The 14,514-nt window shown below is 42.9% G+C and overlaps 2 protein-coding genes across 4 annotated transcripts in view; one reads left to right on the top strand and one right to left on the bottom strand.

Moving 5' to 3' along the window:
- Nucleotides 1–1,179, bottom strand: part of USP42 (ubiquitin specific peptidase 42) — a 19,087-nt gene extending 17,908 nt beyond the window's left edge. The window contains exon 1 of one of the 2 annotated variants that reach the window (XM_027726232.2): nt 832–1,179. The gene's annotated coding sequence lies outside the window, so the exon portion shown is untranslated. Of the gene's footprint in view, nt 1–98; nt 602–831 lie in introns of those variants that run through there. The other variant, XM_027726233.2, reaches the window with a different exon arrangement.
- On the top strand, nt 866–14,514 carry EIF2AK1 (eukaryotic translation initiation factor 2 alpha kinase 1). Of its 2 annotated transcripts, XM_027726278.2 has the most exons (15): nt 874–1,489; nt 1,899–2,057; nt 3,809–3,945; nt 4,628–4,659; nt 5,107–5,206; nt 5,980–6,060; nt 6,461–6,560; nt 8,110–8,161; nt 8,848–9,217; nt 10,233–10,344; nt 11,649–11,755; nt 12,932–13,052; nt 13,165–13,244; nt 13,620–13,853; nt 14,319–14,514. In XM_027726278.2, the coding sequence occupies exons 1-15, from the start codon at nt 934–936 to the stop codon at nt 14,439–14,441; spliced, it is 2,364 nt and encodes a 787-aa protein (XP_027582079.2). In that variant the 5' UTR covers nt 874–933; the 3' UTR covers nt 14,442–14,514. The 2 variants fall into 2 exon arrangements, with proteins under 2 accessions (XP_039247175.1, XP_027582079.2); XM_039391241.1 differs by lacking the exon at nt 14,319–14,514 and having other exon boundaries at nt 866–1,489; nt 13,624–13,743.

The following is a 14,514-nucleotide window of genomic DNA, read 5'->3' as shown; positions in this document are numbered from 1 at the left end:
AGGGAGCCCCCGCCTCGCCCTTCTGCCCCCAGCCCGCACACCGCCGGGCCGCCCCCGCCCCGCCGCTCCCCGCGCCCGCCCGCCGGCCCCGCGCTGACCTGTCCGGGCCCGCGTCCCATCCCGGCCCGGGGGCCGGACCGCGGTGGCGGCGCCCAACGGCGGCTCTGTGCCCATGGCAACGCGGGGGGGGCGGCGAGGGGAGGCGAACCGGGCGCGGAGCCCCCCAGGCGCGGGGCGGAGGGGCCGCGGGAGCCGCCGCGCCGAGCGGGAACAACGCGGGGCCAGGCGGGGCTCGGCGCCTCTCCCGCCGCGGGACGCGGGGCCGGGCCGCCCCGGCCGCCCTCCCGGCCGCGCCGGGACGCGGGGAAGCCACGCCGAGTCCCCCACGCCGGCGGCAGCAAGAGGAGGAAGGAGGAGGAGGAAGGAGAGGCGGGCGGGCGCCGGTGGGACCCCGGCGCGGAACGGAGAAGGGCGGGCGCGGAGGCACCGCCGCGCCGGGAGGGGGCCGGTCCCGCCGGCCCAGGGGGTGGCGGCGGCGGGGCTGGGTCCCTCCGCCGCGTGCTGGGGACGGCGCCCCGCCCCGCCCGGGGGTCCCACCCCCTCCGGCTGCCCGCCAGGCGGGAGGGCAGCGGCCGAGCTCCCGGCCCGCGCCCCAGCGCGGTGGGCTGGGCTGGGCTGTGCCGGCTGCTCCCGCCGGTCGCTTTCCCTTCCCTTTCCCGGGCCGGCCCCTCCCCCCGGCCCATTGATTTCCAGGCGGGAGCCGCACGCGGCGCCGCCGGGCTGTGCCGGGGGCCGCCGGCGGGCCCGGCGCTTCCCCCCCAGCCCCATTACCTGGCTCGGCCCCGCTTGACTCGGCGCTGCCGGGTCCCCCTCGCCGCAGCCCCCGCCTCAGCCCGGCCCGCTCCGCCTCCTGTTACAGCCCGTCGGGGAACAATGACGTCCCTCCGCCGGCCTCTTGCATCCGGGGCCCGGCGCCGGCCGGGCAGGCGGGCGGGCGGGGGGAGGAGAGGAGGAGGCGGCGGCGGCGGCGGGGGGAGCAGCGAGCGCCTCCGGGTCACACGGGGACCGGCACCGCCCCTGTGCCGCGGCCGGGAGCCGCTAGAGGGGGCTCGGCGACCCCCGGCCCGGGCGCGGGGTTCCCGCGGGGCGCGGGCGGTGCCGGTGCCCGGGCGGAGGGGAGGGGACACTCCGCTCCCCGCCGCGGACCTGCGGTGCGAGCGGCCGCCCGCCCGTCCCCGCCTCCCCGCGCCGCAGTTCCCCCTTCTCCGGCTTGTCCCTCCGGTTCATGTTTTATCGCTCCGAGCTCAAAGAGCGGCCATAAGGGCTGGCCCGGCCCCCTGGGCCGCCCCCGGGGAAGGCGGGCGGGCCCCGCCGCGCAGAGCGGAGGGTCCCGCGGTGCCCGGCATGTGGCGGGGCGGGAGGGCCGCGGCTCTGCGGGCGCCGCCCGCCATCGAGTTCCCTGAGGAGAGCCCGGAGCCGCGTTTTGATGGTAAGCGGGGCCGGGGGCGGCCCTGGGGGGTAGCGGCGAGGGCGGCCTTTTGCCCTGGCTCCCCCCGGCTGGCGGGGCGGGCAAGAGCGCGGAGCCGCCGCCTTCCCCTGCGCTCTGAGGGTGATGCAAGAGCGGGCAGGCCCTGCCCTGCGGTCGCGGGGCGAGCTCCCCTTCTCCGGGCACGGAGCGCCTCGTCCTCCCCGGGCAGCTGCTTTCCGTGCATGCTTAGAAAAATTAATTGGCTTCCTAATTAGCGTCTTAACCGACTCGCTCAGTGGCAGCTCACGTGGTGCCTCTTTTGTGAGCCAGGGTTGTGTTGGAGCTGTTGTGGGTTGTAGGCTGTTTTGATGTTTAGGTCAATAGGCGTGTACCGAGACCTAAGTTCATTCGTCTGACTGTCCCCTTCCAGAGTCCGATGTGCCGGCGGAGCTGCGAGTTGCAAACGGGTCGCAAAAGTTCGTGAAGTTCACTTCGACCATCCAAAACCAGCTGCTGCTTGTGTCGCTGCTGGAGCATCTCTGCCACATGTACACGCACAACCCCGTACATTCGAGGTGTTTGTTCCGAAGTTAGTAAGAGTAGTTCCTTCCTGTCTCTTAAACTGCCTTACAGCAATATCCTTCTGTGCAGAATTGCAGTGTTATATCAATACGAAGCTGTAGGTTTCATCCCGTTGGGACAAGAGTAATTCTGTGAAGAGGATGAATAGCCTGAATCAATTTAATTGGGAATGACAACTTGTCTTATTTTGAAAACAGTAACAGAATATTGCTGCAGATGTAAGGATCACAGTTGTAAGAATCATGTGAGTTGCATCATGAGAAGGGCAGCAGTGTAAATTATGTAACTGTTAAATGTGATCTAAAAACAGAGGTAGAAGAGGAATTTAATAAAAATATTTGTAAATAATTAGCTGTAGCATAGTCTTCATTAAGTTTTTCAGAATTGTGTTCTGGGAAAGTCCTTTATTTTGCTGTAAAGTCTTTTTCATTCAGGGAGGTCGCATCTTTAAGTGTTACTTTTAAAACCTGCCTTCTTGGTGTGTGACTTACCTTGAGTGTTTTGTTCATTTAGGCATAGACTTAATGCATTTGAGAAACAATATCTAAGGTTTTTCTCATTACTGTACATGACTGTAGAAAATAAAATCTCATAGTTCATAGTTGAAATGGAAGCCATTTATAACATCCAGTAACAACAGTGCAGACAACTGTAGTTTTTTTTTGTTCTTGAAGTCTGATGTAGATGTTTGGTCCTGGGTCTTAGTATTTACCGAACAAAAAAATATCTGGGAAAGAAACCCTAACCAAAATTCCTCCTTTTGTGAGAGGAACAATAAAAAACAACCTGGGCATCTTCTAAAGTGTGTAGCTGCCTATGTGTACTTATATATGGAAAATTACATTCCTCCATTGGTAAAATTTAAACCTATTTCCCAGGTAGTTTAAGTTCTATGAATAAGAGAAACCCATACTCCAGTAGTTGTATCTGGTTTGTGGTTTTGCCTGATGTATTCATGTTCTCGTGGGTGGGATTTTCCCACTTCTCTAGTGTGTGTGACTGTTTACGTAAGGCTTGTGTAGCAAAATTCCTGATTTCTTGCAGGTTCACTTCCCATACACTTTATCTCCTTTTAAAGATCAAATAATAGGCTGATTTGTGAAATACTGGTACCAAAGAAAAACCTGAAAAAACTCTTAAGAGCAGGCTTGTTTTAAGACCTTGGAAGTCCTGAAACTTTAACTACCTTTTTGTAGCATCTTTGCAGTTGCTCCCATCTCCAGCATTTGTTAGGGTTTTTTGTCTGTCACAGTTGTTTTACCCCAGCTTAGAAAGATGAGGTGCTTGGGGTGGTGGTAGAAGGGAGTGACTTCATTCTTTATTATGAGGATGTGCACACGTCTGTGGGTTTGGATGGGAATCAGAAAATCTTGACGTTACCACTTTTGATTATAAATGAGTCATTTTAATTGATGAACCTGCTTTGAATTTTTTCTTTTCACTAATAAAAATTAGTCCAAAAGTAAAATGTAAGTGAAGGGGTGGATGTTTGTATAATTCATCAGCTGAAATGAGGAAGAAAACGAGATGCAGTTATGACCCTGAAGGGCTTGGCAAATGCAAAGGAATTCCCAGAGAGCAGCTCGACTTTGGATTTAATTAGTTTTTATTGCAAAGAGTACGGAACCAGCATTAGAGTAGGAGGGACCGTTCAGTTTTTCAGATGTGTTACCTTTCCAGTAAAGTTTCTCATTTACATGGTCTTATTGGCAGGCTTTATTTAATGTGTCTCTGACCTTTCTCTGTTCCTTTGTGCAGTACTTCGGCAGGCTTTCACAAGAACAGGACTGCTCTCTCCTTTTGCCTTCTGTGATGAATTTAGTACTGTAAGACTGCAGCACAATAGAGCCATTACTGAGCTGATGAAAGCAGCTAATCAACAAATACTTAACGGGGTAAGCTTTGTTACATGTCTTTGGCAACCTCTGCATTAAGGAGCTTTTGTTTGGGGGTTCTTTTAATAATGGATTGGGTCGTTTTAGTAATTACACGGAGTTGTTTGGGATGGCATGTTCTGGTTCTATCGGTGCAAACCAAAGTTTTTGAAGCTAGCAATATTTTGTACCCTTAAAAAAGTAGTTAAAATGTTTATAAGCACAGGCAAGGTGTTTTAAGTATTGCTACAGCTTTTTTTTGACAACGGACAGACATCCATTTTCAACTTTAAACTGTTGGTTTTGTTAACATCCTTGAATTTACATTAGTGGAGGGCATAATTTGTGTACTGTCCTTCAGGCTGAATCAGACCAGTTTGCTTCTCCCGCTGCTCGACCTAAGCTAGTTAATTTTGTCTTAAGCACATTTTAGAGCCCTCATTTTATCCTGTTTGCCAGCAGAACTCTGAGAGGGCAGTAATCTCTCTAGCAGAGAGATGTTAACAGATTACCAGTGGGATAATAATACTTTAATTTGGTGAAGCTTTCTCTGCAGCATGTGAATGGCTGTCAGTAACCTCATTTTCTTGTAAGAACATGGTTGTAGTTTCTGTTTTGATTAAGCTGTCTGTGCTGGTGGCACAATAGATCTGTTATTCTTTCTGTATGGCACATCTTCATGTTGGATTTTGTTATTTCGTAGGAACTGGATAACAGAGAGCTTCATGCAATTGGGTATGTATTCAAAGCATGTAGAAATACTAAACTCCCTCCCTAAAGTTCTGTGTCCCGCTCTGAATTTAATTAATACTGCATTTCATGTTTTGGCTCTGAAACATAGGAAAAAAAAGTAAAAATCTCTCCAAATTTTCAAAATTATCTGATGAAAATTCCTCCTTCAGTACAACTCTTACATTCGGTGCCACCATTCAGGAAAACAAGATTTATCAGGCCTAAATGTAAAACAAACATTCTGAATACTTCTGTTAACACAGAAGGTGAGTTTGTAGCACATGTGCACACTCTTGCAGTCTGCTGGTTTTCAGTATTCACTGAAACAGTGACTGGTATAGAATGATAATGTCAGTTTTCATAATTGTACAGTATTTCTAGAATGTGTACACCTTTACCTTACTTACAAGTTGTAATTTAGTTTAATGCAGCCTAACTTTTTCTGATTAGGGAAAAAGAAGTTCACTTTGAAGCACAGACTTCACGATACTTGAATGAATTTGATGAGGTTGCAAGGCTGGGAAAAGGAGGATATGGCAAAGTATACAAGGTATTCTTTACCTCCCATTTATAACTGATCTGTTTGTATCTAGTTTTAATTTGGAATTTAGAGTTACTGTTTTGGCTGTAGTGGTTTTTTTGAATAGAAAAGTTGCAAATCTGCACCTTGGAAGGAAGTTGGTGTTTCCTTTCAAAAGATGCTCAGTTGTGGTTAGTTTTCAGTTTGTCAGGAGCAGGATATATCAGATGTTTTACTGTGTGTATTCTGACTCTTTTAAAGTGAATGAAAGCTCCTTATTTCACATGTGAAATATTGTGATATATTAACTTTAAACAGCCTCAGGAACTGATTAGTCTGCACACCCCAATGCTTCAGTTGTGGCTGCTTGAAAAAAATCAGCTTAAAATGAGCGTAAACTGTCCAACCCAGTGTTGAAGTGTATTAAATATTTGTAGTATATGGCCAGCCTGAGGTTCCCCATGTGGTACATGCCATATGTAAAGGACAGTTGTGTCCTGATAGCTGTTTAAGCAGCTATCAGGTCCTGTCAGTATTTTTTAATTAATGGAAAGATAGCTGCAAGGGTATGTATTTCACGAAGGTTGGATTAGATGTTTGCAGTCCTCAAAGAAGACAACAGTACAGTATCCTTATCTTACCCAGCTGGGACCTAAACCCAGTTTCATTCTCTGGTAGAGGTGAGGCTCCCTATCAACGGAGTGCAGAAATTAATTTTTAGACAGTAGTAGGTTATAAAGGATTTAATTAATTAATCTAAACACGTTAACATCTAATTTTGTTCTATTGAAATTGTATTTCAGGTCAGAAACAAGTTAGATGGTCAGTTCTATGCTATTAAAAAAATTAAAATTAAGAAGGCTACAAGAAGAGATTGCATGAAGGTATTCTTCTTTCTGTGTTTTGTCCCCGTTGTAACTCCTTGTTGGTTGTAGCTTGTTCTGATGTAATTTATTAATGCAGTTAGTATTTCCCAAAACATTAAAAATGTTAATACAATTTTTTATGCATTCTGGGTTTCTAAAGGTTTGACCCTGTCAATGCCTACTTAAAAAATTAAATGAGATGTATTTAAGTCCATTAAAAGAAGCATATTAATTACTTTAGTTTGATCATCTTTGCGACCACGAAAATCACAGTTCATTTTAAAGCTTTCAGATTTTCTCTGTTACTGTAATAATTTTATCTGTTCTTTCTCTGTGAGAAACTGTTACTTTCTTGTTATCTTTTGTGTTTACTAAGCACTCAGAACTGTCACACTGGGGGTTTTTCTGGTCTTTTTAGGTGCTACGAGAAGTTAAAGTGCTGGCTGGGCTGCAGCATCCCAATATTGTAGGCTACCACACTGCTTGGATGGAACAAGTCCAAACAGTACATCCAAAAGGAAAGTACAGCATATTGTGTTATTCTTGCTTGCATCTTACAACCTCTGTGCTGTTATTTGCAGGAGAGTATGCCTTGTCTGATAAAATAACTATTTTTCTCCCTCGTTAAAGCAACCATAAGAAAGGAAAATTAGAGGTGATCAATCACCAGGTCCATCTATGCACTTCAATCCCTCCTTACCAAATAGCATATCTGTTGCTTAATGGTGAATTTGGAACTGTGGGAGTATTAGCTTGACTTGTGGTAATATATGAGGAGGATTTTAAAGTTGTGTGAAGTTCAGTGCAATGCCATTGCATTAATTTCCATTAAACCTTTTAAGGCAAGAAGTAGTGAGTTGACAAGTGAATGAATAGTGGGCAGTGAGCCACTTCAGATATTGGGGGGAAAGTGATGAATAGAAGAAAAAAGAAATCACGAATTTGCTACAGTGTTTTGACCCACAGAGTTGTAGCAAAACTAGAATAAGTCTCCCTCTATGCTTCTCTTGCTATCTGGAAAAAAAACCCCAAACTCCTATTTCGCTTTCCACATAAGAGTTTTTAAATTTGATGAATTTTGTTTCACTGACAGAGCAACCAGATCTTTTTGTGTATCAGCTCCTGTCTGTAACTGTTGAGAATTTACCTACTTTTGTGTTCATTTTGCACCTTCTTGGTCTCCTTTTTCTTCTCTTCAGTTTCTTTGTTCTCAGCTCTCCACATTCCATCCTTTAGTCCCTTTGCAGCCCTAATCCATTGGTCCCTTTCTTGTCCTTTCCCTGAATGCCTTGAGCAGTTAAATCTTTGATCCTCTCTTAGTGGGAGGTTTGGTTGTGCTCTGTATGGCTTTATTGCTTTCCAAGTCAGTGACTTGTTGCCCAGCCAGCTATAACCACAAAAGAAAATGCATAGGAAGTTTATAGTGAAACAGGCAAAATTTTTTAACCAATGATCTGGAGAATCTCAAAAGATGCAACTGTTTAGTGCTAGGGATCCTTCACAAGTATTTAGTGGTGATAATGTAAGTACATAATGAGATCTGTAGGTGGGCTCTGTGGTACTTAGTGGTTTTCCTTGTCTTACAAGATTGGTGTTTTTATATTTGCTTCAGTGTGCTAAAAAACCCATCTTGTTCACATAAAAATACCATTTTAATGAAAATTATTTCCCAAATATCAAGTGTCTTCAAAACAGCAGCAGCATGATGTGCAGGCTGTGGCCTTGTGGAGCTGCTTCTTTAGCTGTGTTATATAAGCCTTATTTTGAACAGGATGACTTTTTAAAGGTGCAATCTAAGTAAATATCTGAGAGCCCAGTACAACCCTTTTAGTGACTTTGTTCAACATATATTTTCATTTAAAGAGAAATTAAATACATATTAGGATTTCTTCTTAGTTGACTTATCAAGCACCTTTTGCAGCAGCAGAAATAGAGGTAATCTAGAGGTATCTACAGGTAACAAAGTTAAATTCAGTAAAATGCTGTAGCTTAAATGCCAATTTTTAGTAAATATATGCATACATTTTTTATTTTATAAAATACCATATTTATCTTTTCATCCAACAGCTAAAACAATAATGGAGTTGGTGCCGTTATCCTTGGAGCAAGAGAGTAGCAAGTGAGTATTACAAATCTCAGTGGTAATGTATTTGACTTTAACAAAAGGCTTTTTTTTAAGTAACGTTAAAAGTCTACAGAATTCAGCATACAGTGCTTTTTGCTTCCAAATTATAACTAAAAAAGTCAGAATTATCTTTGTCAGTGTTTGTCTTCTTGTTGCATAAGCTGAAGATACTTCTACCTCCTTTGGCTCTCTCAGCTTCTGAGTGCCAGGATGTGGCACTGGGCTTCCAGTTCACTTCAAAGGTTCTGTGCCAGTCAGAAACAGTGATTAATGCTGTGGGGTTGTATTGGAGTGATGGGGCCTTCTGCTTCCCAGAAGTGTGGTGAGCCCTTCCAGTGAGGAGGTGGAATTGTGTGAGGAATGGAGTGTAACTTCCTAAATTCGAAGGGCTGGAGCTGCCTCGTGCATGTCCAGTGAACGCTGTGTGCCAGGACTGTCTCTGTGACACAGAGCTGTCTGGGTCAGCTGTCACAAATCCCTGCTGGGGGAAGGTATTACAGTGGCTGGAACCTGCACTGCCAATCATGTAATCCTGGAGTTTTATGTGGGGAAGCAGCTGAACTCTTTACTTGGGAGTGCAGTTTGCAATTACAAAAAAGAAAAGTTTTCAGTATGGTGTATGACAATAGATGGTATGAAACTCTGTACTTATTTGGATTTTCTCCCTTTTTTATTTTCAGTGATCACTGTCACATTCAGAGTGTGGAAAGTGACAGTTCAATAATCTTTGCTGACCTTACTTCACAAGAAGAGAAGTCCTGTGACAGTACCAGTCTCAGAAATCCGGGGAGCGAATCGGTGCAAAATATAGACGAAAGGAATGATTTTACAAACAGCAACAGTAAAGAGTCTGTGAAACCAAAGAAATGTGATTTTTCCATAGAATTACCAGAGGACTCTGTAAATAACGTTAGCAGTATGTCAAGTGATGTGAAAAATCATTCCACACGGGGACCTCATTCCAGTGCGGATCAAGATGCTGGCACGGAAAATCAGTCCTGCGCTGAGGAATGCTCCAAGAATGATGTGGCTCTCTGTGGAGAGTTTGAGGTAAATACAGTTCTCTTTAAATATACTTACCTGCTGTCTAATTAAGCGATGTTTGTAAAGCAGTTTGGTAGACAGTGGAATAATGATAAATGTGAAAGAGTGAGAGCCAAAAGTTGAGTGGGTAACAAACACCATGACAAGGAAGCTGACCAGAGGAGCTGGCAAAACTCAGCATGTATGAGAAAGTTTCCATGTGTTAGTCATCTCGAGTCATTTTAAAGTACCTACATGAATAAAAAAATACTACTGCTGTATAAAACAGCCCCATCAAACTTCAGCATTCAGCAATGATGGCTCATGCAGATGTTACTGGTGGAAGTGTCTGTGTGCCACGTGGTGCCCATACAGTGTAGGGGTACATGTGAAAAAGAGAAAAGCAGCTTTGGGCAGGGAATGGCCTGTGCTTATAAAACTCTGTTAGCATTTATACCATGCTGATCTGTTTTGTGTAACACAACCAGCCCTGGAATGTTTCAAGCTTCTACAGTTTGGAGTTCCCTCTTGCAAGAAATCCAGTTTTAAAGGTGCCTGCTTGAGTTGTCCAGGTTATGAGATGAACTGGTACATTATCAGAAACTAAGCTACATATTCATGGTAAAGATGGTTGGACCAACCTAAACAATTCTATGATTTCATATCAAGAACTTAATTGTTTGGGTATTTTTTTCTATTTTATAGTATTTTATACTATCAAATTGGAATGAACCTCTGTTCAGTATATCTAGAAGTATTTAAACTCCAATTTGAATATTAAAGTATGTATCTGGCAGTTTTGTTAGCTTTTATCATATAAAATTGTTAAAATTTGAGGAACAAAGAAAAAAAACCAGACAGCATTGTTGCATCTGCTTCTTGAATGCAGTAGTTTAGTAATACTGTACTTGATGTCATTTCAGTGTCTGGTTCTTGAGGGGATTTTTAATAACTGTTGGGTTTATTAGCTTTAAAGACAATAACTAAGGAAATACTGTTCATATTACAGTGGCAAAATCATGGCCCATTATTTTTCTCTTAGGTGGAGTATCGTTTGATGCTTTATATACAAATGCAGTTGTGTGAACTGTCCTTGTGGGATTGGATTGTTGACCGTAATAAAAGATGCAACAAGAGAACAGAGGAAAATTCCAGTAAGATTCATCACTGTCCTGAAAATTTACTTATTCATTGTAAAGCACATAATTACTTGGGTTTTTTTGGTCATTGGAAGTCCAGTTGCCTGATTTTATTTTACTTCAGCAGCTCATAATACAGATCTTCATCATGAGGTGCTTTAGTCACTTAATCAAATAGCAGCTTGTATTGAATTTCTGTGTGATAGATGTTGGTAAAAGGATTTAAATTCCTGAGTTTTAGACAACTCTTCAAAAAAGCATGACTCTGTGCCTGAGGCATAGTTGTTATCTGGGGAGATCAGTGTCTGGGCAATACTCCTTTTTTGGAATAGTTTTTTTTTTATTGACAGAATCTACTTTTTTCTCAGCTGTTTTAAGGCTAATTTGTCTGCTGTGGAAAATACAAATACATTATTTAATCCTGACAGGTTACAACAAACTTAAAAGTTTGTTCCCAAGAATCAAAAATGCTATGCAGGCTAATTTGTAGTAGGTCTAAAGGCTCTCACATGTACTTTGCCTGAGTCCCAGGGGAGTTCTCAGGTCCTGATACCAAGCAGGCACCAATAACTGTTGACATTTGGAAGAACAAGTCTAATGCTCTTAAAGCATTAGAGACATGTTCCATTCCCTGGGGTGGCTGTATAAAAAAAGCACGTGTGGAACAGATTGTAAAACATGAAGTGCATGATTAATGTTTCATCTTAGTTTTAATCACTATTGAGATAAATCTGTTCTTCTCTTCAGTCATGGAGTCAGGTTTACCAGTGAACTATGGGCTGATTTCCACTAATCTCTCCTGTAGTCATAGGCTTTTAGCCTTTATGAGCTAAAAGATGATGTTCCTGATCAGGAAATGACAGAATTATTTAGGGCATTTGCCCTTGCAAAAACACCGTTTTCACACACTTTCATGGGTGGCAGGAGAGGAAAAGTGAATGTTACCCCAGGTTAGACATGAAGAGACAGAAATCCAAGTGTGAGTAAATGGTGAGTGCTCAAAGGGGCAACAGACACGTTAGATGTGGGTCATCAGAGCAGGAAGACAACATAGTTTAATAAAACAGTAATGTGGGAAATGATAAAAACAATGAGATGCCAAGTTCATTAAGGACAGCTACAGCCAGAGGAGATTGGGAATTTCAGAGGGCAGCACAACAGCAGAAGGATTAGAATGCAAAAAGGAAAATCCATATTTAAAATATGGATTCTGTTAAAAATTTATTCCACAGCATAAATAAACAGAATTCAACAAGACATACCACCATAAACTTAGATAACAGGGTACAATTAGCTGAAATAATGTCAATTGTTTTAAGGTCCATACCAGCTCGTGGATGTCCCCTGGACAATGAAAATTTTTCAACAGTTAGTAGAAGGAGTTTGCTACATCCACAGCATGGGGGTGATGCATCGAGACATTAAAGTAAGTTCATCAAATTATTACTTGAGGCTGAAGAAAACAAAGGTAACTCACATTATGAGAGAGTGAAAGCAACTTCGTATTGCACTGGACATGACCTGGGCTCTTAAGAATTTAGTTGTTACATATGGAAAAATACACTATCTCCTCTAAAGCAGTACCATACTCGATTAAATTGACTTAAAAGAGGTTTATGATTAAAGTGTGGAAATGTCTGAAGTCCTGGTAGTTGTGTAAAGAATTCCAGAATTCCATAGAGTTCCTGTGAGCCTGGTTTTGAGCCAGTGCTCATTGTTTTCACCACACATTCCCCTAATGGTGATTTTGCAGATACCTTGCAGAGACAGTAATTTCTGTGATAATACTCCAGGAAAGTCTTTCAGCATGTGAGTTGCTGAGGACAGAGGTCCAGTGGATGGGTGTCCTGGATCATGTCTTTACTTCAGTGAATATGAGAAGCCCAGGAACTTGTTCAAAAGTACTGCATCTTTTAAATAGAAGAAATTGCATTGAAGAAGTGAAGAGTGGGGATTCACATCTACTTTATACTCCAACAGAAGATCAGCTATTTCCTTTCTGCCCCCTGAGCAAGTGTCTTTCTTTCTAGATACCTCTCATCCCTAGTGGTCCTAAAGCCAAAATACATGAATAGAACTATTTCAGTTTTCCCTCTCAGAGCTCTCAAGTCTCTCATAATTTGGCTTTTTTTCATGGCAGCTTTCCAGAACCAAGCAGCACATTGCAGCTGTGCTTATCACACAGGAAAGTGTATTTTGTTTTACATCACATCTAGCCCAGTGGTGTTTAGTCATCCTTCTGCTACATCACTGTCTGATTTCCTGCCTGTTTCTGTTTGACTACTGTTCTGCAAATTCCTATTTTTTGCTGGAGAAAAAAAAGTACTTTATCTCCCCAGTAAATCTTTGGGGTTTTCCTGTTTTGCTTTTTTTCCTTTTTTTTTTTTTTCTAGATCATTCTAGATACATGGTTTTTCAGCCCAAATGGTGTTGCTACCACATAATTTGGTATAAGCAGTGACTATTTTTTCTCACTGCTCAAAGTGTTAAATAGTTATCTTGTACTTGTGAAACACTGGATTTTATAGACTTTGAAATAGCTGAAATTTCATAATTCTTTATATAGATATATTTTTAAATTGTTCTCTGTCTTGTTTTGTAGCCCAGAAATATCTTTCTACATGGATCAGATCATCAGGTAAAAATAGGTGACTTTGGATTAGCCTGCAAAGACCTCCTTTGGGATGATGCAGACCAGTGGTTTCAGACAGAAAGGGTAAATGGTAAGAGAAAAAAGGTTAATGAGCTTCAGTGTTTATATTAAAATCATTAAGTATTAAACTGTTAAGTGAAAGGGTAACAGCACTAGCTAAGTCTAAATTGACTTTTTTAAAGGACTGACACACACTTCAGGAGTGGGGACTTGCCTCTATGCCTCACCAGAACAACTGCAGGGATCTCACTATGATTTCAAGGTAGGGAGCTTTATTTTTGTGGGTTTGTTTGGGTTTTTTCCTATTAACACATGATAGATAATTGGAATAAATCAAACCTTTCTGTAGGTAAATACATAGTATTTGGTAAATACATAAATATTCCTCCTACTGTTACTAATGTTTTTGTTGAAACATGGATTTCTACATTGCCTTTTAGTTTACTATTAATGCAAAAATTGTTTTTAATATCATCTTGAGAATATTCTATAGGTTTGAATTTGTGTTCCTTTAGTAGTATCACAATACTTTTCCTATCATCATCAAACTTCATTGTTGTGAAACTTTTTCACATCATGACTTTTTTATGAGGAAAACAGCAGTTACCAGAGAACTTTCTCTTCACTCTGTTACCAGTCAGACATGTACAGCATGGGTGTTATCCTGCTAGAACTCTTCCAGCCATTTGGAACAGAAATGGAAAGAACAGTTGTTCTTACACATTTAAGGACTGGCCAAATTCCTCAGACTTTCTCCAAGCAGTGGCCCACTCAAGCCAAGTATGTGGAACTCCTCACCAGTCAGAGCTCCACAGAGAGACCAACTGCTGCTCAGCTTCGGGACAGTGAACTGTTCCACACCACAGATCATGTAAGTGATGCCAGTAACCTCAGCCCTCACAGGGGAAAGGAAATGCCCTTTGTATCCCTGCCTGGATACAGTTGTTTGAACTTCAGTGTGTGTGATTGAGACTTTTCATGATTATTTAGGCCACTGTATTAATGTTTCTGGTGTCCTTGCAATGAGATAAATGGTTATTAACTGTCAGTAACTTTATGAAGACTAGACAGTTGAGATGTATTATTATAGGTCAGAAAAGCTTCAAAAGCTTTTCATTACATCTGCAGAATCGTTTTATCATTTTTCCATTTCCTTGTCCTACTACTTTGTGGACTAAGGTGTGGTATCAAGTGTACAGAGTAGCTGTGGTGCTGTAGTGTGTGTGTGTAGTGTAGTGGTGTGTGGCTGTAGTGGATTGTAAATGCAATCCAAACAGATGAGGAAGGCTTTATCCTTGCCTGGCTCCAGCTGAAGTAAACTGGCTCTCATTTTCAGGTTATTTCTAACCTACAACAGAAGGTGCGACAGCAAGAGGAAGAAATAGAGAAGCTGAGGGAGAGAATAAGACTCCTTTCTGAAGAGCAAGATGAACACATGAGACTAGGCTCTCCTGTTTAAGTACAGGAAGAACTAATCTATTGTATATTGCTAAGTTAAATAAAACGTTTCTTTTTTACATAAAATATTTCAA

This window comes from Pipra filicauda, unplaced genomic scaffold, assembly GCF_003945595.2.
Source record: "Pipra filicauda isolate LSUMZ 115617 unplaced genomic scaffold, ASM394559v2 scaffold129_size2064235_pilon, whole genome shotgun sequence".
In the NCBI taxonomy this organism is placed as follows: Eukaryota; Metazoa; Chordata; class Aves; order Passeriformes; family Pipridae; genus Pipra; species Pipra filicauda.
The sequence above is the reverse complement of the archived record's forward strand: the minus strand, read 5'-3'. Positions and strand labels throughout refer to the sequence as shown.